Below are 26,718 nucleotides of genomic sequence, written 5' to 3'. Positions count from 1 at the left end.
GCTTTTTTCGTGCTTTCCAGTTCAGTTTGTTCCGTCGTCCTCATCAAGAAAGATACTGAGTTATCAGTACGCAGTTTACGGTTTTCCTATGCAATAAAACATTATTTATTTATTTATGTTTGTTTGTTGTATATATTTATTTAATGGGTGATTCATAGAGTTGTTTGTTTGTCCAGTCTTATTTATTTGACGACTTTCCTTCCGAGAACTACATTTACCACAATGCACGCATTGTTACCCGGAAGTAGCAACGTGTTCGCCGAAGTGCTTCAGGAAACGTACGCAGATAACTGTGTCTTCCTGTACAGCAAAAGACACAAGAATTTGCTCTTTGTAATGTGAAAAGGTACAGCAAGATAGGTAAATATATTTAAAATTATTATATTTCGTGGTGTAGGTCCTATCAAGCGGATATTGCGTTTACTACTATGTTAGCGAGAAGCTAAGTGTCGTCTAGCAAACAGCCTCAGTCAACTAAAATTAAAAATTAATCAGTTTCCGAATTACAGCTGTAAAATAGTACAATGCCTTTATATACGACCAAGTTTAATCAATGTATAATTTATTAACTAGATTGTGGTGTGTGATCGATGGAGTTGTATTTCCTTGTTGCGTAGGTGCGTTTACATGGACACTAATTTCTGATCTTAAATCTGAAAAGACCATATGCTGATTAAGAAACTGGCATGTAAACAACACTAATTACCTTAATCTGAATGTCATAATCAAAGTAAGCAATAATATAATCTAATTAAGCCTTTTGTTTATTGATGTGCATTGCACACATGTAAACCACCTTACTCACTCTGTGACCTCCTACTGGAGTTTTGGCAGTATTTTGCAACACATAAGACGTAGAGGATGAAGGTGAATAATTTATCAGACTGCTGTGCAATATGTGAACGGGAATATAAATAAAACTCCATAATCTAAATATGGTTTTTGTTACAATGGGTTGCAGGGGACATTACACTGAGCGCCCTCTGGTGGCCATTTCAGGCCAATGAAAACATCGCCGACCTCAATACAAAAATACATGTCACTTTTCTAAGGGGTCAGACTCGTCAATAAAGTCAATTAATGTACATCGGTTCATTTCAGGTCAGCTTGATGTATAAATCTTATCATTTCAAGCAGTGAGAGCTGTCAGCTGGCTGTTAGAAGCAAGTTAGAGACAAAACAAACCAGCTGATTTCAGTGGACAATCAATGCAGCCCGAGGTGGTTTTCATCGGGCGGCCAGTTGCGGAAGTACGAATTCTTGCCTTCGGATTGGCCACTTCGCCAGAAGTGACATGGCTCCGCGGCAACCCATAGGCCTTTGGATATCGTTATGGTAACCGTAAGTGTGTTGGTAGGTTATTATCACGGCAGTGACATGACACCCTAACCTTAATGTTAATAGTCCAAATATTGTGAATCTTAGAGGTACAGTGCATCCTGAAAGCATTCACAGCGCTTCACTTTTTCCACATTTTGTTATGTTACAGTCTTATTCCAAAATGGAGTAAATTCATTTTTCTCCCTCAAAATTCTACTCACAACACCCCAATAATGACAACATGAAAAAGTTTTTTTTTCAGATATTTGCAAATTTATTAAAAAAAAAGGAATCACGTGTACATAAGTATTCACATGCTTTGCTCAATTCTTTGTTGATGCACCTTTGACAGTAATTACAGCCTCAAGTCTTCTTGAATTAGTGATAAGGTCATTTTGAAATAAGGCTGTACATAAAAAAAATGTGGAAAAAGTGAAGCGCTGTGAATACCTTCCGGATGCACTAAATATGAATCCAAAGAATAGCAGAAACAAGAAATGTTGGTTGATACGAAGGGAGTTAAAAAAAATCTTTTCTTTCAGAGAATCAAACCCTGTCTCCTGCAGACAGGACACTCACTGCTATACTAATGAACTACCATCACACACTGAGTAACAGAACAGCAATTACAGAAGCTGCCATAAGAAAACCCCAAGATGTAGAGTTATGGCTGCTGTAACCGCTTCATTTAGAATAAGGTCAATAATCAAATTATTGCTGTCTATGTAAACATTGCTGTGTTTTCCAGACACTTTTCATAGAGCATTGTTGATAAGAGGCGAGGCAAGTCAATGGTCGTTTTTCATTGTACATCTATACAGATTGGATTAACTATTAGTAAGTGGCTCTTTGAGGTCTTTTTGAAACTGTTTGCTTTGCCATTATTCTAACCCTAGCTTCTGTGTGTAAGCAGTAAAGTTTGGGTCAGGCAAATTAAAAGCAAGGTGGTGTTTTTTTTTTCTTCAGTAACCTTGAAGTCTTTCAGTCTCTTCATTAGCATGATAAATGCTCTTGAAATAACTTTATTCTGGTTGTGTAGTAACAAAGTTGGGATTTGTCAAATAGATCAAGATGAAGGATAACAGTCCAAGTGGCCGTATGTACGCTTTGGTCCTGTCTGTATACTTTTCACAATTTTTTGATGTCAGAAATTCCTCTTTCTGTTTTTAATGAAAATATGTATGTTGTATATTAATTTTGTCCCAAAATAGTTTCATTAAATAATTTTCATGTCCATGATGTGTGTATGTGAATTTCTGACTACATGTTTTGTTTACAGTACTGTTCTTTTACTGGGATTTTATGCAAGGTGTTATCAAATGCAACAAACAAATTTAAAATCAGAAGTTGTCCTTGTCCGTTACTGCTTTGTTAATAGGTCCACTATGCTTTAAATGTTCAGTCTCGTCAGCTGTGCCTTCAGTTTATTTTGAGCAAAGCATCATGGCTATATTTGTATTTAGTTGGTATGTTTTCCTCTATACCAGACAGCATGTTCACCATTGGGTTTTTTTTTAGCTTCACCTTTCCATATACTCTTCTAATAAAATCTGTTTGTTTGGGTTTTTCTTAAAGCACCATGTTGCCGACCACGTCGCTGCAGAACAATGGTACCCTCAGTTCCAGAGATGCTGCACGCCACACAGCGGGTGCCAAGCGCTACAAATACCTGCGGCGGCTGCTGCATTTTAAACAGATGGACTTTGAATTTGCCCTGTGGCAGATGCTTTACCTTTTTACTTCACCACAGCGAGTATACCGCAACTTCCACTACAGGAACAGACCAAAGACCAGTGGGCCAGGGATGATCCCGCTTCCTTGTCCTGCTTAGCATCTGGTTGTGTGGTAAGTGTGAAGTACGGTGCATCATGAAAATATTCACAGCGCTTCATTTTTTCCAAATTTCATTATGTTAAAGCCTTATTCCAAAGTGGATGAAATTCAAATTTTTTCCTCAAAATCCTACACCAATACCCCATAATGACAATGTGAAAAAAGGTTTTGTTTTTGCAAAAACATTTTTGCAAATTTATTTAAAAACAACAACAAAAACAAAGAAATCACATGTACATAAGTATTCACAGCCTTTTGCCATGAAGCTCAAAATTGAGCTCAGGTGCATCCTGTTTTCACTGATCATCCTTGAGATGATTCTACAGCTTAACTGGAGTCCACCTCGTGGGTAAATTCAGTTGATTGACATGATTTGGAAAGACACACGCCTGTCTACATAAAAGGTCCCACAGTTGACAGTGCATGTTAGAGCTTAACCAAACATGAGTTCAAAGGAACTGTGTGTAGACCTCTGAGGCAGGATTGTTTCGAGGCACAAATCTGGGGAAGAGTACAGAAACATTTCTGCTGCTTTGAAGGTCCAATCATCTGTAAATGGAAGACATTCAGAATCCACCAGGACTCTTCCTAGAGCTGGCTGCCCGTCTAAATTGAGCGATCGGGGGAGAAGGGCCTTAGTCACGGAGCTGGCCAAGAACCCAATGGTCACTCCGCATTTCTCTGTGGAGAGAAAACACTGGAGCTACAACTTAATTGAAGTCCACCTGGGTAAATTCAGTTGATTGGATGTGATTTGGAAAGGCACAAAGGTGTCTACATATGAGGTCCCACAGATGACAGTGCATGTCAGAGCACAAACCAAGCATGAAGTCAAAGGAATTATCTGGAGGCACAAATCTGGGGAAGGGTACAAAAACATTTCTGCTGCTTTGAAGGTCCCAATGAGCACAGTGGCCTCCATAATCTGCAAATGGAAGCAGTTCAGATCCACCCAGGAACTCTTCCCTAGAGCTGGCCCGCCCGTCAAACTGAGCGATCGGGGGAGAAGTGCCTTAGTCAGGGATGTGACCAAAAAAAACCGATGGTCACTCTGTCAGAGCTCCAGCATTCCTCTGTGGAGGGAGGGGAACCTTCCATAAGGACAACCATCTCTGCAGCAATCCACCAATCAGGCTTGTATGGTTGAGTGGGCAGATGAAAGCCACTCCTTAGTAAAAGGCACATGGCAGTTTGCCAAAAGGCACCTGAAGGACTCTCCGACCATGAAAAACAAAATTCTCTGGTCCGATGAGATGAAGATTGAACTCTTTGGCGTGAATTCCAGGCAACGTGTTTGGAGGAAACCACCCACCATCCCTACAGTGAAGCATGGGGGTGGTTTTCAGCAGCAGAAACTGGGAGACTAGTCAGGATTGAGGGTAAGATGAATGCTGTAATGTACACAGACATCCTGGATGAAAACCTGCTCCAGAGCGCTCTTGACCTCAGACTGGGGAACGGTTCATCTTTCAGCAGGACAGTGACCCTAAGCACAGAGCCAAGATTTCAAAGGAACAGCTTCGGGACAACACTGAATGTCCTTGAGTGGCCCACCCAGGGCCCAGACCTGAATCTGATTTAACATCTCTGGAGAGATCTGAAAATGGCTGTGCACTGATGCTCCCCATCCAACCTGATGGAGCTTGAGAGGTGCTGCAAAGCGGAATGGGCAAAACTGTCCAAAAATAGGATTTTCTTAAAAAGAATGAATGAATGAATTTATGTGGCACACAAACTCAACAGTAACAAAAACTGATACACAAGACAATCCACATGTGTGACCAAAAGGGAGCAGAGCAGAAGCAAAGCTTATAAACGCCCACCCCTTATATACATACAAACATACATATATACTCATTACCAACCCCCAGAGCAAGCACACAGGCGACAGTGGTAAGGAAAAACTCCCTCCGATGTATTGAGGAAGAAACCTCAAGCAGACCAGACTCTAAGGGGTGACCTTCTGCTTGGGCCATGCTACAAACACATTTAACACAACACAAACTCAAGTCCCATCATCATAAACATCTCTAGTGTAGATACATACATATATACACATACTGCAGTATGAATAATGGTTGTGTTGTACATTTATAATTATTGCCCAGACCTCTGCACAATAGTGTAAATATGGTAAGATCAAGCAATAGAAAATGCGGAGTGAGTTGTGGTCCAGAATGTATTTAACTTTGTTCAGAACTGAAATGCTTCTTGACAGTTTGCTCTGTATATGTTTTATATGAGACTTCCAGTTTATTTTATTATCAATTATCATCAGTTATTCATATACTCTTTCAATATCCACCCCCTGTACTTGTAACTGTACTTGTATGTCTTTATTACAATTGCCAAATAACATATATTTTGTTTTACTTAAGTTTAATGATAATTTATTTCTGTCAAACCACATTTTCAGCTTTCCCATTTCTGTAGTGATGTTCCTTAGTAGTTTCTGCAAATCCCCCCCAGAACAAAAAATACTTGTCATCTGCAAATAATACTGATTTTAATATCTGGACACATTAAAAAATATCATTTATATAAAGTAAAAAGAGTTTCGGACCCAATACTGACCCCTGTGGGACACCACAAGCAATGTCCAAGCATCATGATGTATATTCCCCCAACTTCACAAATTTTCTGTTACTCAAATAACTTCTCACCCAGTGCAACACTAATCCCCTGATCCCATACCATTCAAGTTTATTAATATATCATGATTGATTGTGTCGAAAGCTTTTTTAAGATCTATGAATATTCCAACTGAATGTAATTTATGATCTATGGCATTTGTGATCTCCTCAACTGATTCTATTAATGCCAGTGATGTTGAACTATTTGCTCTAAATCCATATTGACTGTCAATAAGTAATTTATGTTTGTTTATAAATTTATCTAATCTATTGTTGAATAATTTTTCTAATATTTTGGAAAATTGTGGAAGCAAAGAAACAGGCCTATAATTTGTGAAGTGGTGTCTATCCCCAGTTTTATACAGCGGTACAACTTTGGCTATTTTCATTTCATTGGGAAATTTACCGGTTTGAAATGACAAATTACAAATATATGTTAATGGTTCTGAAATCCCTTCAATGACCTGTTTTACAACTATCATGTCAATTTCATTTCAGAAGGCTTGAAAGTTCAGTTACAATTTGCACATCTGAGCCTAAAATTGATGTTTTGGTCAAAGAAAATCCTCCTTTATACCACTTCATCATGAAGCTTTGTAACTGGGGATATAAAATGCAAAACATGCACTATGCACAATTTCTCCATTCAAAGCCAGAGAAGCCTATAAGCTCTTCTGGGTTGTCTGGGTGTCTTGGTGGCTTTCCTCCCTCTTCTTCTTGCACAGTCACTCAGTTTTTGAAAACTGTCTACTCCATACAGGTTTACCATGGAGTTACCATAATTGATGTACAACCCCAATTCCACTAAAGTTGGGGTGTTGTGTAAAATGTAAATAAAAACAGAATACAATGATTTTCAAATCCTCTTCAACCTATATTCAATTGAATACGCCACAAAGACAAGATATTTAATGTTCAAACTGATAAAGTTTATTGTTTTTTGCAAATATTTGCTCATTTTGAAATGGATGCCTGCAACACGGTTCAAACAAGTTGGGACATTGGTTTGTTTACCACTGTGTTACATCACCTTTCCTTGTAACAACACTCAATAAGCGTTTGGGAACTGAGGACACTAATTGTTGAAGCTTTGTAGGTGGAATTCTTTTCCATTCTTGCTTGATGTATGACTTCAGTTGTTCAACAGTCCGGGGTCTCCCTTATTGTATTTTGCGCTTCATAATGCGCCACACATTTCATTGGTGACAGGTCTGGACTGCATACAGGCAAGTCTAGTACCCACACTCTTTTACTACAAAGCCACACTGTTGTAACATGTGCAGAATGTGGCTTGGCATTGTCTTGCTGAAATAAACAGGGACGTCCCTGAAAAAGATGTTGCTTGGATGGCAGCATGTGTTGCTCGAAACCTGGATGTACCTTCAGAATTGTTGGTGCCATCACAGATGCGTAAGTTGCCCATGCCATGGGCACTAACACGCCCCCATACCATCACAGATGCTGGCTTTTGAGCATTGCACTGGCACGAATCTGGATGGTCTCTTTCCTCTTTTGTCCAGAGGACACAACGTACATGATTTCCAAAAACGGTTTGAAATGTGGACTCATGAGACCACACCACACTTTCACTTTGCATGGTAGAGTTTTAACTTGCACTTGTAGATGTAGGGACAAACTGTGACAGTCGTTTTCTGAAGTGTTCCTGAGCCCATGCGGTAAGATCCTTTACACAATGATGTCGGTTTTTAATGCAGTGCCGCCTGAGGGATCGAAGGTCACGGCCATTCAGTGTTAGTTTTCGGCCTTGCCGCTTACATGTAGAATGTTCTCCAGATTCTCTGAAGCTTATTATTATACTAGCTGAGGTACCCGGCGCTGCCCGGGTTAACCTATTTTAGACATAAGCCAGATGCCAGTCATTTTAATCAAAACAATTGCCCAACATTTGTTTTTGTAATGCTGATGTCTTATAAATATAATAGTTAATGGGCTAAAGTTTGTCCAGCAGAACTATAAGAGATGGACTCCCCAAACTAAGTGGAAATACAACCCCTGGCAAAAATTATGGAATCACCGGCCTCGGAGGATGTTCATTCAGTTTGTTTAATTTTGTAGGAAAAAAGCAGATCACAGACATGACACAAAACTAAAGTCATTTCAAATGGCAACTTTCTGGCTTTAAGAAACACTATAAGAAATCAGGAAAAAAAAATGGTGGCAGTCAGTAATGGTTACTTTTTTAGACCAAGCAGAGGGAAAAAAATATGGAATCAGTCAATTCTGAGGAAAAAATTATGGAATCATGAAAAACAAAAGACGCTCCAACACATCACTAGTATTTTGTTGCACCACCTCTGGCTTTTATAACAGCTTGCAGTCTCTGAGGCATGGACTTAATGAGTGACAAACAGTACTCTTCATCAATCTGGCTCCAACTTTCTCTGATTGCTGTTGCCAGATCAGCTTTGCAGGTTGGAGCCTTGTCATGGACCATTTTCTTCAACTTCCACCAAAGATTTTCAATTGGATTAAGATCCGGACTATTTGCAGGCCATGACATTGACCCTATGTGTCTATTGCAAGGAATGTTTTCACAGTTTTTGCTCTATGGCAAGATGCATTATCATCTTGAAAAATGATTTCATCATCCCCAAACATCCTTTCGATTGATGGGATAAGAAAAGTGTCCAAAATATCAACGTAAACTTGTGCATTTATTGATGATGTAATGACAGCCATCTCCCCAGTGCCTTTACCTGACATGCAGCCCCATATCATCAATGACTGTGAAAATTTACATGTTCTCTTTCAAGCAGTCATCTTTATAAATCTCATTGGAACGGCACCAAACAAAAGTTCCAGCATCATCACCTTGCCCAATGCAGATTCGAGATTCATCACTGAATATGACTTTCATCCAGTCATACACAGTCCACGATTGCTTTTCCTTAGCCCATTGTAACCTTGTTTTTTTTTCTGTTTAGGTGTTAATGATGGCTTTCGTTTAGCTTTTCTGTATGTAAATCCCATTTCCTTTAGGCAGTTTCTTACAGTTCGGTCACAGACGTTGACTCCAGTTTCCTCCCATTTGTTCCTCATTTGTTTTGTTGTGCATTTTTTGGATTTTTGAGACATATTGCTTTAAGTTTTCTGTCTTGACGCTTTGATGTCTTCCTTGGTCTACCAGTATGTTTGCCTTTAACAACCTTCCCATGTTGTTTGTATTTGGTCCAGAGTTTAGACACAGCTGACTGTGAACAACCAACGTCGTTTGCAACATTGCGTGATGATTTACCCTCTTTTAAGAGTTTGATAATTCTTTCCTTTGTTTTAATTGACATCTCTCGTGTTGGAGCCATGATTCATGTCAGTCCACTTGGTGCAACAACTCTCCAAGGTGTGATCACTCCTTTTTAGATGCAGACTAATGAGCAGATCTGATTTGATGCAGCTGTTAGTTTTGGGGATGAAAATTTACAGGGTGATTCCATAATTTATTCCTCAGAATTGAGTGATTCTATATTTTTTTCCCTCTGCTTGGTCTAAAAAAGTAACAGTTACTGACTGCCACAATTAGTTTTCCTGATTTCTTATAGTGTTTCTTAAAGCCAGAAAGTTGCCATTTGAAATGACTTTAGTTTTATGTCATGTCTGTGATCTGCTTTTTTTCTCCAAAATTATGTCTGTGATCTGCTTTTTTTTTTCTCCAAAATTAAACAACTTAATGAACATCCTCCGAGGCTGGTGATTCCTAATTTTGCCAGGGGTTGTACTTGGTTAAAAGACAAATACATTTGAAGTCCTTCATGCAGACTTTGTTTTGCAATCAAATTTATAAAAAATTACACACAAAAGGTAGGTAACAGTAAATGTACATATCAATGAATCAAAATAGGTAGTGAGGTAGTGGTGTATTTCACTGTTTTACATTGCAATTTTACAAACATAAAATGAATGTATTCAGACAGGAAGGCAAACTGGGTTGTACAGGACAGTCAGGTGCTTAACAGTTGAGAACATAAAGTAGCTGAAGAAAGGGGTTAAATAAACGGAGATGGCCAACACATATACAGGGCTGGAAATTTGAATCTGCCTGGTCATCCCCACAGCCTCAGCCTAAGGATGTTGTTGTTTGGCTGAGTGTGCTGTGGCTGTGCTGTGCTGAGTGTGCTGCAGAAAGGGATTAAATAAACAGAGATGGCCAACACATATACAGGGCTGGAAAGTTGAATCTGCCTGGTCATACCCACAGCCGGCTATTTTGGGGGAAATTTTCAGTTCAACTTTAAAAAAAAAAAATGGTACCAGTTTGTTCCCCATGTTGTATCTCGTTGTTGTAATGACAATGATAATAAATAAATTAAATATCTATCTATCTGTCTGTCTGTCTGTCTGTCTGTCTGTCTGTCTGTCTGTCTCTCTCATGAGGATTCAGAATATATATATATATTTTTTAGGGCTACATATTATAGTTTGGGAGTTTATCACGGACAGACAGAAGTGGCAGCATGAAAAGCACATGGTACAACACTGTATGGTCTTACATAAATGGCTATTTGGGGGGCAATTTTCAGTTCAACTTTTAAAAAATGGTACCAGTTTGTTCCCTATGTCATTATTTAGAATATATATAGTTTTTAGGGCGACATATTATAGTTTGGGAGTTTATCCCGGACAGACTGACAGATAGATTATGGACTGTAGATGATGGAATCCCTAAATTCCTTGCAATTGAACATTGACAAACATTGTTCTTAAACTGTTGGACTATTGTTCATGCAGTTGTTCACAAAGTGGTGATCCTCACCCCATCTTTGCTTGTGAATGGCTGAGCCTTTTGGGGATGCTCCTTTTATACCCAATCATGGCACTCACCTGTTTCCAATTAGGTGTTCTTTGAGCATTCATCAACATTCCCAGTCTTTTGTTGCCCCTTCCTAACTTTTTGGAAACATGTTGCAGGCATCCATTTCAAAATGAGCAAATATTTGCACAAAAACAACAAAGTTTATCAGTTTGAACATTAAATATCTTGTCTTTGTGGTGTATTCAATTAAATATAGGTTGAAGAGGATGTGCAAATCATTGTATTCTGTTTTTATTTACATTTTAAACAACGTTCCAACTTCATTGGAATTGGGGTTGTACATAAAGTCCAAGATATATTCAGTGACTTGGAAATGTTCATTTATCCATCCCCTGACTTGTCTGAAGAAAACTGGCAATAAAAGTGATTATTTAAAGGGATTGTTCCACTAATAAAATAAAAGATCTGTGCCAAATTTTATTACAATCAGACATTGTTTAGGGGTCCCCCACAAAGCAACAATTTTCCCCAAACAAGCAAATGTAGTACTCCAGTAATTTCAGTAATGTTCTCCTCTGGATGACCAATCAACCATCACTTTTTGCAATTAGAAGCCATCACATGTACCTGTAAAAGAAAAATGATTAAAAGAAAAATAATGGCATCAGAGTCTTCTCCCGTTAGGGTGACATTGCCTTGCCAGCGGAGGAAGAGGAAAATGTGTCACTCTGGGGGACTTCTACATCTTATCTGATTGAGTTCAGATTTGGGCTGCACCTATAAAACCCCAAGTGGAACAAAAAATGTGGCCCGAAGTCTCTCACAACTTTTATTTTTTCACTATATAACCTGAACAGCCCTAATGTTGGCTTTTCTGTTTTTAATTAATTTATTTCAAGTTGTAGAGATTTGCTTTCAGTTTGAGTTTAAGGAAGATAACGTTCAAATTTTTTTATTATTTATTTATTTATTTATTTATTTATTTGTTTGTTATTTGAAATGATATAAAGAAATTAAAATCTGTGAAATATCAAGTATTCCAATATTTTTGGAAGGCACTGTAATGCCACGTTTCTTTCACAATGATAATCTTTTGCCTGGGACAGCTGAAAATCGCCAAACGTATTCCAACATTGACAGTATTATCGTCAAAATATCAATAAACCACAGAGTAAAATTGTAGGGGCTGAAGGTTGCTTTTTACTCTCACATTGCTGCATGTCTGTGTCATTTCTCACTCACTCATCTTCAACCTTTTTTCTGAGATCGGGTCACAGGGGCAACACCTCCAGCAGGGGACCCCAGACTTCCCTTTTCCGGGCCACATTAACCACCTGAGACTGGGGGATCCTGATGCATTCCCAGGCCAGTGTGGATATATAATGTCTCCACCTAGTCCAGGGTCTTTCCCGGGGTCTCCTCCCAGGTGGATGTGCCTGGAACGCCTTCCTAGGGAGGCGCCCAGGAAGCATCCTTATCAAATGCCTGAAGCACCTCAGATGGCTCTTCTCAACGCGACGCAGCGGTGGCTCTACCCCAAGCTCCTCACAGATGACCAAACTTCGCATCTTATCACTTAGAGAGACCCTAGCCATCCTCCCAAGGAAACCCATTTTGGCTGCTTGTACCTGCGATCTAGTTCTTTCGGTCATGACCCAACCCTCATGACCATAAGTGAGAGTAGGAACGAAGATTGACCAGTAGATGGAAAGCTTCGCCTTTCGGTTCAGCTCCCTTTTCCTCACAACTACTGTACAGTGAATGCAATACCGCCCCTGCTGCACCGATTCTCCGGCCAATCTCACGCTCCATCGTCCCCTCACTCGTGAACAGGCCCCCGAGGTACTTGAACTCCTTCACTTGGGGCAAGACCTCATTCCCTACCCGGAGTAGGCAGGCCATCGGTTTCCTGCTAAGAACCATGGCCTCAGATTTAGAGGTGCTATCCTCATCCCAGCCGCTTCACACTCGGCTGCGAGTTGATCCAATGAGTGTTGGAGGTCACAGGCTGATGAAGCCACCAGGGCCACATCATCTGCAAAAAGCAGGGATGAGACCCTGAACCCACCAAACTGAAGACCCTCCTCCCCCCGACTACTCCTCGATATCCTGTCCATGAATATCACAAACAGGATTGGTGACAAGGTGCAGCCCTGGCAGAGGCCAACCTCTACCAGAAACGAGTCCGACTTACTGCAGAGAACCTGGACACAGCTCTTCCTTTGTGAGTACTGAGTTTGGATGGCCCTGAGAAGAGACCCCCTCATTCCATACTCCCACAGCATTTCCCGGGGTACCCGATCATATGTCTTCTCCAAGTCCACAAAACACATGTAGACAGGATGGGCATACTCCCAGGCTTTGTGTCATTTCTGTCCAGTGTAAAGAAGAGGATTATCGTAATCAAATGACACAGAGACTTTGTGACACACTGATGTGCACCTTGTCATATTGTAATACCATAGGCTTCATGCCAAGTTTGACAGACAACAAAACAGAAAATCGAGGGGTTCAATGTCTTTGTTAAACATCAACAAAAGGAAATGATTTTAACTCCAGAAAAAATTCTGGTAGTAAGGCATTAACAAACTGGAAACCCCTGGATTGTTCTCTGGTCTGCTTCTACGTTGTGCTTTCTGATGCTGTACATAGCAATGCCTCCAGTGGCGTTATATAAAACTGAATAGATACACACACACACACACAACGATCTGTTGGCATAGCACCGATGTGCAGCAGCACAGTTAAAAGTGGCCTAAAGCCATTTTAAGCCACTGAAATGCATCACAGTATTCCCAGACCGATTCTTCTGTCTTGATGCATCAAAAGTCAGAGAGGTTTGCTGGTGAACTAAGTCCATTTGTTTCTCACATTTAAACTTAGTAAGATATTCATTAAACTTTAATGTAGTTACATATACCATCATTTTCAGGACAGTCTTAAATTGAAATTGAAGTGAAACTTCCCCAGGCTGCCACAGTCACTGCATTTGTTGTGGATGGGCAGTAAGTGGCATGCTGCTCTTTGCAGTCAAACATTGTTTGCCCTCCAGGTGGCGGACCTGACCAGACAAAGATTTTCTTTCTGTTATAGGACTGATTAAGCCAGATGCACCAGACACCTGATTCACTCTAATGTATTATGGTTCCAACACAATCATCTAGATATTGCTTCTTTGTAGACTTTTCTATCTTTGTTTTTTCAAGTTGTGTTGTAAATGGACTGCATTTCTGTCACGCTTTTCCATCTGTAGCAGACACTGAAACTGCTTTATAATAATGTATACCTGTATATACGTATAAATAGAAACACACACAAAAGCAAAGTAAGGTGCTTTGACATTTAGTGCTTGATGTAGTCTGTTCTACAGTGACTGAATATAATGTGTGAGAACCAATAGCTGATCCTGTCTGTCTCCATGTAGTGTCAACAGTAGGCTTTGGTCTGGTGCTGGACATGGGCTTTCTGGAGACTCTGAAGCTGTTGCTCTGGGTGGTCTTTGTTGACTGTATTGGAGTCGGTCTGCTCATATCAACACTGATGTGGTAAGTCACAGGTTTTGGTGATTCTTTAAACTGGACTAGATGTATTAAATGAAATTTACTGTGAAAGTGTCATGTTTTGTTTTGTTTTTTTTGTTGTTTTTTTGCCTTTTATGAAACAAATTTGTTTTCTCTTTTTTAGGGTCATCAGCAACAAATATCTGCTGAAACAGCCCGGTAGAAACTTTGATGTGGAGTGGGGCTACGCCTTCGATGTTCATCTTAATGCTTTCTACCCCCTACTCGTCATCCTGCACTTTCTGCAGCTATTTTTCATTAACCGTGAGTCGATTGTGTGTTTTATCACCATGTCTGCAAGTGCCAGAAAAGGTTGTAGTGTCTGATATTGCATCATTTACAGCAGCCATTCCCAAACTTAAGAGTGTTATGCCCCACTTTGAAATCTGAACATCTTCTGGGGCCCCACCCAAACCTTAAATCATAATTTTGATCAGCACACGAGACTAAGATGAATTATTTTCATTTAAACCAGAAGAAGAAGTGGAGCCTTTATTGTCAATGTTCATACTAGTACAGTGCCCATAGGAAGTTTATATTCTATGGAAAATAGGAGCTTAAGTAGATTTTTCATGGATGGTCATATGAGGCTGTGTTTGAAGGTGGGATGTACAAAGAGGTGTAATTACTCTTACATAGTTTTAACAGACAATGTGTATGTTTAAGACATGGTTGACGTTGAGATACAAAGAGATGCAAATACAGTCATTTAAAAAAACGATTGCCATTCATCCAACATGGTCAGACATATAGTGGGGCAAATAAGTATTTGGTCCACTGTCGATTTTGCAAGTTTTCCCACCTACAAAGAATGGAGAGGTCTGTAATTTTTATTGTAGTTAAAATAACAGTTTAATGTCAAAGGTTTTGAAAATTAATCCCCAAATTTTCATAATAAAGGATGCAGATCATCGTACTATGTGCAAGCCATATCTGAAAGCTGAGATCGATCTGAGAAGCAGTCAGAGAGATATGCGAGCCACATACCCACACACAGACACATCTTGCTTTATAGATAGATATACATACATGCAACAAAATTTGTCCCCTGTATTTAACCCATCTTAATTACAGTTAGACACAATCCAACCACTAGGAGCAGTGGGCTGCTACAGTCCGGTTCCCGGGGACCAACTCCAGATGTAGAGATGCTGCCTTGGTCAGGAGCAGAGAAAGGAGCAGACCCTAAATAAGTATGTTTTTTTTTTTTTTACACAAGGCCAACATATGCCCATCAGGTATTGCGAAGACCTGGCGTCCCTCCGTCTGTCTGTCTGTCTGTGTATACCATAGATCCAGTTCTATTACTGCCATAGTCTTCAAATTCACAGGGAACATTCTTGGGACACAGACCTTGGACAAGTCCAAAGATGGCTAACCTTGATGTACTTTAAGAGGTTTAAAAGGTCCCATTCTGTTATCTGATCCGTGTCGTGCTTGAGTGACGCGGGTAACAGCTAATTAGAGTAGCGTTACACTGTGACGTCAGTTGCTGGTTTCTTCAAATCCGCTTTGTTTTGTGTGTTTATACACGTTTCTCATATTATGTAAAAGCTAGCTAGAAGTAAGCACTTCTAAAACTGAAAATGCTGTTTTTGGAACCTATTAACAGCTCTGAACTTATTTACAATAAATTTTTACGCAGGTTAGCATGGTGTCGTCACTTCCTAGTTTAGCGACTTGCTAACTGCTTTGTTTCTGGTATATTACGTAAAAGCAAATGAGAAATAAACACTTCACTGAAAACGCTGTTCTTGTAACCTGATAACACCTCTGGTGTAATTTACAAGACATTTTTTGGACGTTAGCTTGCATGCTAACATTCGCTAACTCAAAGCTAACTTTCTATGGAGTTAAATTTGTCTTATTAATATTAATACATGCAAATGCACAGAGGGTGCTCTACAAATATTCCTTGATTTGCACAACATGAACAAATGATTTGTTTGAACATGTACAAATTGTACGTAAGATAATAGGATCATAATAATTAACTAAACAACTACAAATGATAAATAACACAATGCTCATACGGCCGAGGGTATTTTAGCATTGCTTTATTTTTATTTATTTATTTTTTATTGTGGGAGGAAATCGGAGTGCCTGGAGGAAACCCATGCAGACATGGGGAGAACATGCAAACTCCACACAGAAAAGGCGGAAAGCAATCACGTGACCTTCTTGCTGTGAGGCACCAGGGCGAACCACTAATCCACTGTGTCACCACCAGTATATTGTATTAAAATAGGTCAGTTAAATGAAGAAAAACACGTCACTTAAATATGTTGATTCATTACTTTTGATTACATTTTTAAAATAATCAAATATTTTGGGTCATTTTAAACTTTTAAATCAAATCACTTCTAAATTTGCTTATTTTAAAGGACCTCTCATGGCCCGCCATGCAGTACTTTCATGGCCCACCAGGGGGCTTGTCCCATATTTTCATCACTCAGTCAAGCATTAATCACTTGTGGCATCTCCTGGCTTAAGCTGTGCAGTGATGTTGTAATAGAAAAATCTTGTTAGTTGATTTTATTTGTTTGTTTATGGGTCATTCCATGATGAGTGTGATGTTGTGTGATGTGCCTGTTCTGCAAAGCAGAAGTTCTCTTGTTGCATCATCTAAGTCTGTGATGGACTTGACCCCTTGTTTCCTACAAAAAACCATGAAATTGAAAAGTGTTATTCCAAAGCATTACATGACTCTGACAAGACTGATACCAATAGAATACAATACCAATAGAAAAACTGCATTCAGTGTTTATTGGTCTGTTTAAAGGAATTTGAAATGTAGATCATCAAAATATTCACCTGCAGAAAAAAGTGTGATGACATTCACTTTCATCAGAACAAAAAGAACAGGGAGGAAGATGTGCAGCCATTCTTACTCAAACCAGACTCACAGCAGCAGCTTTGAACATGTCCAGACATGCAGTACTCCCTTCACTGCATTGCTCATCATGCAGGTGGATATAAGCCTAGTAACTGTGGAAACCTTGGGGAATCCCCCTGGCAGATCTATGTGCAAGCATTCTGTGGTGTGCCATGAATCATATGAATGCAGTGTGTGCACACAATTAAAATGAAATTGTCATTTCAGCACTAGAAATACATTCGTGAGTGCACAAATTAGCCAGAATTGGATGCTTAAATAAACCAGGAAGGAGTTTCATAAAGAAGACCATATTTATAACACATAAAGTAGATATCAATACCTTCAAAATGGAATCAGTTTGAAGAGTTTTATTTACTGCCCACATGAGCTTTTCTAATAAAATTCGACCACAAAATGCTTTTTTCAGATTTCAGAGGTTTCTCCCACAATAACTGTTTACCACAGAAATGCCAAATTTACATATTTCATAGCCAGTATAGCTGGCATTAAGGAACCAAGAAATGGAAAGGCTTCTTTGAGTGTGATGGTATGCTTCAGTGTCTCAAACATGGATGCTTGCAGTAGTCAATGTAATATCTTCCATAGTTTGAGCATACATAATCTTCACAGTTTATTGTCAGTGTCTGTTATTTGACTATAGTCCAAGTCTGGGTGTCCATGACAACTGCCACAGAAAATTTCATTTCTCTAAGTCCATTATTTGCTGAGATATTCTACCTTGAACATGGCTCCAGAAATGATGGCCATAATTTTTGCCTAAAAAACGGCAGACCCCATGCACGCTAAATTGGCCATATCTCAGAAACTACTTGGCCTACAGTGTTTAGATTACGCTGCATTTGCATCATGAAGTATATTGTTTTGTTGTTTATAGTTGTTGGGGCAGTATGTCTCATGGCCAATTTGCTACTTTGCTAACTTCATGTAATAATAGTAATAACATCATATCTCCTTATACTACTACTAATAATAATAATTACTTCATATTTCCTCTGGAATGCCATGATGCATACTGTTCTTCTGCTTACCACGCTACATGGAGAAAACAGTTTTACTTTTACACATACCGTTTAATACAACGCGAGCAGTCACAGCAGATAAGTCAAAATGCAACATCTTAAACCGATCACATAACTTTACTGATCCACGCTGAGGAGAACGGCCCACCCATCTGTGTGTGAGGTGCTGGAGAGCAGGCAGAGCTCTCTGCGATGAGTTATTGAGTTAACTGAAGTTATTGTACTTGGCCCCACAAATCTTAGAAACATGGTGTCTAACCAGATCCTTACTCTGGATGGCATTACCCTGACCTCTAGTAATACTGTGAGAAATCTTGGAGTCATTTTTGATCAGGATATGTCATTCAAAGCGCATATTAAACAAATATGTAGGACTGCTTTTATGCATTTACGCAGTATCTCTAAAATTAGAAAGGTCTTGTCTCAGAGTGATGCTGAAAAACTAATTCATGCATTTATTTCCTCTAGGCTGGACTATTGTAATTCATTATTATCAGGTTGTCTTAAAAGTTCCCTGAAAAGCCTTCAGTTAATTCAAAATGTTGCAGCTAGAGTACTAACGGGGACTAGAAGGAGAGAGCATATCTCACCCATATTGGCCTCTCTTCATTGGCTTCCTGTTAATTCTAGAATAGAATTTAAAATTCTTCTTCTTACTTATAAGGTTTTGAATAATCAGGTCCCATCTTATCTTAGGGACCTCATAGTACCATATCACCCCAATAGAGCGCTTCGCTCTCAGACTGCAGGCTTACTTGTAGTTCCTAGGGTTTGTAAGAGTAGAATGGGAGGCAGAGCCTTCAGCTTTCAGGCTCCTCTCCTGTGGAACCAGCTCCCAATTCAGATCAGGGAGACAGACACTCTCTCTACTTTTAAGATTAGGCTTAGAACTTTCCTTTTTGCTAAAGCTTATAGTTAGGGCTGGATCAGGTGACCCTGAACCATCCCTTAGTTATGCTGCTATAGACTTAGACTGCTGGGGGGTTCCCATGATGCACTGAGTGTTTCTTTCTCTTTTTGCTCTGTATGCACCACTCTGCATTTAATCATTAGTGATTGATCTCTGCTCCCCTCCACAGCATGTCTTTTTCCTGGTTCTCTCCCTCAGCCCCAACCAGTCCCAGCAGAAGACTGCCCCTCCCTGAGCCTGGTTCTGCTGGAGGTTTCTTCCTGTTAAAAGGGAGTTTTTCCTTCCCACTGTCGCCAAGTGCTTGCTCACAGGGGGTCGTTTTGACCGTTGGGGTTTTTACGTAATTATTGTATGGCCTTGCCTTACAATATAAAGCGCCTTGGGGCAACTGTTTGTTGTGATTTGGCGCTATATAAATAAAATTGATTGATTGATTGATTGAGTTTGCAAACTTATGTGGTAATTACCTGTTTAGTGAAAGCATCTATTCAATGCATCCAAAATTGAAGTCTGTTTCCTATCAGTTTTTGAGTCTTCTAAGTTAGGCTCCCCAATAACCCTGGAAAAATTGGGAATTACAACCCAACGTTGCACTTTTCACATTATTTATTTATTTTTTCTTACTGATTTTGTGTTTGTTTTGTGTTTGTTTTGTGTTTCAGACCTTGTGGTGATCAATTCAGACTGGTTCCTCGGTTACTTTGTAGGCAACACTTTGTGGCTGGTAGCTATTGGTTATTATCTCTACATCACCTTCTTGGGCTACAATGGTGAGTCTCCTGCAAATTTAAATACCATGTGTGTGTCCATGTCCATGTTGTTGACATGTATGCAACATCTTGAAAAAGTGTTGTATTAAGGTACCCAGCTGTTGTTGTCGGTCGTATCCCAATTTAGAATGTTATTTTCCAAACTCCTGATTCATAGTTTAAAGCTCGTGAGGCCATATTGGCTTTCCACTACTCTGTCTTCTGTGTAGTAACGACAGTAACTAACATGTGTTTTTGAAAGTGACTTTTTCTTTTTTAAATCATGGTTCAGCTGACAGTACCTCCATGAAAGTACACTCTCACTCACTCACACATCTTCAACCACTTATCCAGAACCGGGTCGTGGAGACAACAGCTCCAGCAGGAGACCCCAAACTTCTCTTTTCCAGCCCACATTAACCACATCTGATTGGGGATACCAAGGTGTTCCCATGCCAGTGTGGAGATATAATCTCTCCACCTAGATTATATATATTATACATCAAGTTGAATGTGTTGCAGTATAAACTTAAAATATGAACAGATGTAATCTGTGCTGTGTCCCTCACTGGGCTCAAACTCACAGTCACCTCCGTAGGGGGCCAGGCTTTCTAACCACAAACCGAGCAACTGGGAATGAATTTTACTCACCACACACCACCACCTGCTGGCCACCTTTACAAATACAGTGAGAGTTCCAGGAAATTGCAACTATGTGCCGTTCAACCCGTAACTTGCAGTTCGGTCGGGTGTGGATAAGTTTGATCAGAAAATGTTGCGGGTCAGAAAGCAGAGTTCCCACAAAGTAATTTATTTAATTTTAATTATTTTATTTATGCATTTTATCTTTATTACCTTATTTCTTTTTAATATTTTGTATAAGTGAAGGGAAACAAGCAAAGTAAGAATTTCATTGCCTGGCCTTAATATGTTTTTAAGTTTGTCGGAAAGTTTGAAGTTTGTTGTGCGCTGATGCCTGCAAGCGCAATGCTCCAGAAATACCATGTCAAAACTGGGCGAAGTAAAATAGACTTTGGCAGGATGGGAAGGGCAGGTGGGGGGGAGGGCTGGAGTGGGTGGCCTCAGTAGGAGCTGATTGAGGTATAAGAACACTTTTGATCGACTGTCGGAACAAATGTTTGCGCCATAAGTTTATTTTGCACCTGGTGACCTTTAACCTAATGGCCCAGTCACACAGCACACAATGATTCCTGAACGAAGGGAAAAAGTAAAAAAAGTCACAATTCGTTGAGAAAAGGTGGACGAAATAATTTTATCACCGAATAGCCTCCGAGGCAAGCGCGCAAAAGGGACGAAAGAGGAAATTAACAAAACCGAAGCTAATGATCTCAACGCTTTAAATGAAATGCGTCTGGAGCCACAGCTGTAGCAGTGTGTGTCTGCATCTGAGTTCCAGGACTCGGCGCTGGGACGGAGCTCATAGCGGCTGAGTCCTGGAGAAACTGCAAACAGAAGCTGTGGAGATCTGTGTGCACGTCGGTGGACCACCTGCTCTGGTTCCTCGTCCAGAACAAAAGAGGGATCACTGCCTTCATCATCAGAATCCTCACTGTCTGCTGCGCGCTCGCTCCAAAAAAAAAAAAAAAAAACTCTGGTGTGCCGTACGTGGTCACTGCTGTATCACTGTATTACGTTACTAAGCCATATATATTGATTTATAACAAAACTGTCAAAACAGGGGATAAATATAAGTGTAAAGATGATTGAATATATCAGAGCAGTAAATTGATCAATGCGTGTGAACGTGTGCATTGACTCACATGTGCAGTTATTTCCACCAGCTGCAGCTTATCCACAACGTGAATTCTGTCTTCCAGAACAGCTCTTTATATAATTTTTTTTAATTATCTACCTGTTGCCACATGTACATAAGGGCTGGATTGTCATTCCTACACTCATATTTAATAAAAAATAATAAGCACACGCAGCAGCTGCTGCTCTTGCTACCGCTGTGTTCAGGTACCGTTGGAAAATACACAACGTTTTATTGTTTCAAATTCAGCAGTTGCTTGTGGCAAAATAATTAATTGTATCCACACAAAAGATTAATTCTTCCTTATATAAGGTGCCTGAGCCCATTGAACCTGACTCCCCACCCAGATTAAAAAAAAATCCAAGCAAACAGGCTGAGTAGGCTCAGTAATTAACGACAGTACATGTACGCAGCAGCAGAAGCAGCACTCACAAACCGGCTTCTGCACGGTGTGAAAACATTCAGCTGCTCCAACGAAGTCAAATTAAACAATAATGTGACAAAAACTAAACAAACGATTAAAAAACATCAAGAACGACAGCAAAACGAAACACGGACGAATTGAGGTTTTTGTTGCCCTAATGGCCCAGTCACATGGCACTTAACAAAGGGTGACAAAGCCCTGACGAAACAAGAAACCTGGACTTTCATTGGCGTCGTTTAACCTTCGTGCAGCTTCGTTCCTGCAGCTGGAGCTTCGTCAGGATTTTTGACCTGTTGAAAAATTTGAACGAAGCAATAAAAAAAATGAGAATAATCTTGCTTAGGAATTACTTATGGATATGAGTCAGTCAAACCATTTCACTTGTGGCATGTAATCAATGAAAGTGAAAGGAAACAGTATGTTAAAGAACTAAAAGTCACTCAACTACAGAGATATTTACAGAATAACATTTTATTTAATGTTTTCCTTTTTTCCTCACATTTTGAAAGCCTGTATGAACCTTACTATACAAAATATTGTAAAATAAGTTACATATCTTGATAGAAGATGTCAAATAAAACACTTTTTGAAAAATTTTGAATTTTGCACTCATTGACCATTGACCCTTAATTAGTGACCTTATTCATGTTCAGTGTGAAAAACTACACCAGAAAAGAGTGCTTTGACTACTTTTCCTCAAAAAATGCTTCTTGAATTCAATTTTCCCAGAAGTATAACCAGTCTAGTAGAGTGGCCAGATGGAAGCCACATCTTAGTAAAAGGCACATGGCAGTCCACTCCCGGAGTTTGCCAAAACAAAATTCTCTGGTCTGATGAGACAAAGATTAACTCTTTTGCATGAATGCCAGGCATCATGTTTGGAGGAAACCAGAAACCATCCCTACAGTGAAGCATGGTGGTGGCAGCATCATGCTGTGGGGATGGTTTTCAGCATCAGAAAATGGGAGACTAGTCAGGATTGAGGGAAAGATGAATGCAGCAATGTACAGAGACATCCTGGATGAAAACCTGCTCCAGAGCGCTCTTGACCTCAGACTGGGGCGACAGTTCATCTTTCAGCAAGATGATGACCCGAAGCACACAGCCAAGATATCAAAGGAGCGGATTCAGGACAACTCTGTGAATGTCCTTGAGTGGCCCAGCCAGAGCCCAGACCTGAATCTGATTGAACATCTCTGGAGAGATCTAAAAATGGCTGCACGACACTCCCCTTCCAACCTGATGGAGTTTGAGAGGTACTGCAAAGAGGAATGGGCAAAACTGTCCAAAGATAGATGCACCAAGCTTGTGGCAACATATTCCAGACTTGAGGCTGCCAAAGGTGCATCAACAAAGTATTGGCCAAAGGGTGAGAATACTTGTGTATGTGTGATTTCTTAGTTTTTTTTTTTTATTGTTAACAAATTTGCAAAAAAAAAAAAAAAAAAATGTTGCCATTGTGAGGTGTTATGAGTAGAATTTTGAGGGGAAAAATAAATGTACTGCATTTTGGAATAAGGCTGTAACATAACAAAATATGGAAAAAGTGAAGCACTGTGAATACTTTGTGGATGCACTGTCATTACCAACACACTTCTGGTCACTGCCACATCATCTACATCTCATCAAATGTATCTTTTTTTCTTTTGTTATGTTGTGTTGTTTGATTTCCTATTTTCTGTTTCTTCAGCTTTGTAAAACTGCAAAAACCTTTTAACTGTTAGCATAGCCTAAGCAGTGGGTCACCCATTTGAGTCTGGTCTCCTTGAGGTTTCTTCCACAAATCATCAGAGGGAGTTTCTCCTTACCACTGTCGTCTGTGTGCTTGCTCTGGGGCTGGGTACGGTTAGACTTTACTTGTGTGAAGCACCTTGAGGCAACTTTATTACTTTCACCAAGGACATATCATCTGCGTTTATTTATTTACTGTATTTGTCTGTCTGTCTGTTAGCAGGATTATGTCAAAACTACTGCACTGATTTTGATTAAATTTTCACCACAGATACATATTAGGCCAAGGAAAACTTTAGTAAATTTTGGAGGGGATCTGGATCTGGATTCTGGATCAAGATTTCACTTTATATAGGCTTTGAAGGATTACGTCAAAACTACTTCACGGATTCTCACCAAATTTGCGCCACAGATGGATATTACGGCATGGAAGACTCCACTGAATTTTGGAGTTGATCCGGATCCAGAATGGTGGACGTCAGAAATCTCTGATTGCTCTTGTTGTGATTTGGCACTATATAAAATGAAATAAACTGAAATTACATCTCCTGTGGAGAATGTGATTGTTCAGTGAGCAGTACGTTAGTCAAAAATAACTAATAAAAAATAAATAGCATTTCATGAGTGGAATGTGCCAAAAAAGTTTGATATATTTAATGTTATTGTGACTGTCAGGGTAAATTGTGTAATGTGAAATGTCTGTTTACCCACACAGCATTGCCTTTCCTCAAGAACACGGTGGTGCTGCTCTACCCCTTCACCCTCCTCAGCCTCCTCTACATCCTGTCCATCTCCCTGGGCTGGAATTTCACTCAAGGTCTCTGCTGGTTCTACAAGTACAGAGTGCAGTAACACGACTTTGATGTCAGTCTCCAGCTGGATCCAGGGCCGATTTGACACCCATTCCTAACTCACTTCTAGATGGCCAAAGGAGGGGGAAACTTGCTGCTGCTGTCAGCACCTGTTTGTGGAAACTCTGGGCTGCTTGTTGATGCTCAGTGAAGTGGGACACTAACGGATTCTTATCAGCTTCACTTTCAGTAAATCTGATATGTTTGAATCTCGTGCGGCTCTGCAGACTTGCTGTCCTTACGTTGAACTCGAGCTCCAAATTCTGTTGATTTGCTGGGGGTAGATGCAGGACGAAAACAGAAACTTTCCTTTTGTATGATCTGTAAATAGTATGTCTGACAGGTTGTAATATAGAAATTTGTAAAAAGATAAAGTTTCATTTGTTTATCTTGAACACAGTTCTAAAAAAAAAAGTTGTGGAACACGGATGTAGTAAATCAGACAATTTTCACTCTTTTTTCCTGGAAGTGTATTTATTAAGGCACTTTCAATAAAATGTTTTATCAACTTAAGTCAGAGTTCCTTCAGTTTTACTTTCTCTGGCTATAAAGTTGCTTTTTGCTGCTGTTGGACTGTGAAGGATTACCAGCAGCGGGTGAATCATTTGCAGGTGAGATCCCATTTCTGTACTAAAGTACCAAAAAAAAAAAAAAAAACCCAACCAAGAGTGTCCTGAAGAGCAAACATTTTGGCTGTTCTTGACTGGTTTAATATATGTAAATGAGCTCCTGTGCAGGATTTTACTCTATTTATTTATTTATATATATACAACCCCTGGCAAAAATTATGGAATCACCGGCCTCGGGGATGTTCATTCAGTTGTTTAATTTTGTAGAAAAAAAGCAGATCACAGACATGACACAAAACTAAAGTCATTTCAAATGGCAACTTTCTGGCTTTAAGAAACACTATAAGAAATCAATCAATCAATTCAATTAATTTTTTTTTATATAGCGCTAAATCACAACAAACAGTTGCCCCAAGGCGCCTTATATTGTAAGGCAAGGCCATACAATAATTATGTAAAACCCCAACGGTCAAAACGACCCCCTGTGAGCAAGCACTTGGCTACAGTGGGAAGGAAAAACTCCCTTTTAACAGGAAGAAACCTCCAGCAGAACCAGGCTCAGGGAGGGGCAGTCTTCTGCTGGGACTGGTTGGGGCTGAGGGAGAGAACCAGGAAAAAAGAAATCAGGGCAAAAAATTGTGGCAGTCAGTAACGGTTACTTTTTTAGGCCAAGCAGAGGGGAAAAAAATATGGAATCACTCAATTCTGAGGAAAAAATTATGGAATCATGAAAAACAAACACATCACGAGTATTTTGTTGCACCACCTCTGGCTTTTATAACAGCTTGCAGTCTCTGAGGCATGGACTTATTGAGTGACAAACAGTACTCTTCATCAATCAGGCTCCAACTTTCTCTGATTGCTGTTGCCAGATCAGCTTTGCAGGTTGGAGCCTTTTTCTTCAACTTCCACCAAAGATTTTCAATTGGATTAAGATCCGGACTATTTGCAGGCCATGACACTGACCCTATGTGTCTTTTTGCAAGGAATGTTTTCACAGTTTTTGCTCTATGGCAAGATGCATTATCATCTTGAAAAATGATTTAATCATCCCCAAATATCCTTTCAATTGATGGGATAAGAAAAGTGTCCAAAATATCAACGTAAACTTGTGCATTTATTGATGATGTAATGACAGCCATCTCCCCAGTGCCTTTACCTGACATGCAGCCCCATATCATCAATGACTGTGGAAATTTACATGTTCTCTTCAGGCAGTCATCTTTATAAATCTCATTGGAACGGCACCAAACAAAAGTTCCAGCATCATCACCTTGCCCAATGCAGATTTGAGATTCATCACTGAATATGACTTTCATCCAGTCATCCACAGTCCACGATTGCTTTTCCTTAGCCCATTGTAACCTTGTTTTTTTCTGTTTAGGTGTTAATGATGGCTTTCATTTAGCTTTTCTGTATGTAAATCCCATTTCCTTTAGGCGGTTTCTTACAGTTCGGTCACAGACGTTGACTCCAGTTTCCTCCCATTCGTTCCTCATTTGTTTTTTTCAATTTTTGAGACATATTGCTTTAAGTTTTCTGTCTTGACGCTTTGATGTCTTCCTTGGTCTACCAGTATGTTTGCCTTTAACAACCTTCCCATGTTGTTTGTATTTGGTCCAGAGTTTAGACACAGCTGACTGTGAACAACCAACATCTTTTGCAACATTGCGTGATT

At 39.7% G+C, this 26,718-nt stretch overlaps 1 protein-coding gene across 1 annotated transcript; it reads left to right on the top strand.

The window, feature by feature from the left end:
* Positions 1–222: 222 nt before the first annotated feature.
* unc50 (unc-50 homolog (C. elegans)) lies at positions 223–24,980 on the top strand. The gene is given in 8 exon segments (XM_034174179.1): positions 223–360; positions 2,896–3,095; positions 3,098–3,130; positions 3,133–3,165; positions 13,979–14,099; positions 14,239–14,378; positions 19,605–19,712; positions 24,336–24,980. Coding segments are annotated over 7 exon segments (768 nt in total). The 5' UTR covers positions 223–360; positions 2,896–2,899; the 3' UTR covers positions 24,473–24,980.
* Positions 24,981–26,718: the final 1,738 nt, after the last annotated feature.

Source organism: Thalassophryne amazonica, chromosome 1, assembly GCF_902500255.1.
Source record: "Thalassophryne amazonica chromosome 1, fThaAma1.1, whole genome shotgun sequence".
NCBI lineage: Eukaryota > Metazoa > Chordata > Actinopteri > Batrachoidiformes > Batrachoididae > Thalassophryne > Thalassophryne amazonica.
Note: the sequence above shows the minus strand (reverse complement) of the source record. Positions and strands in the feature narration are given on the sequence as shown.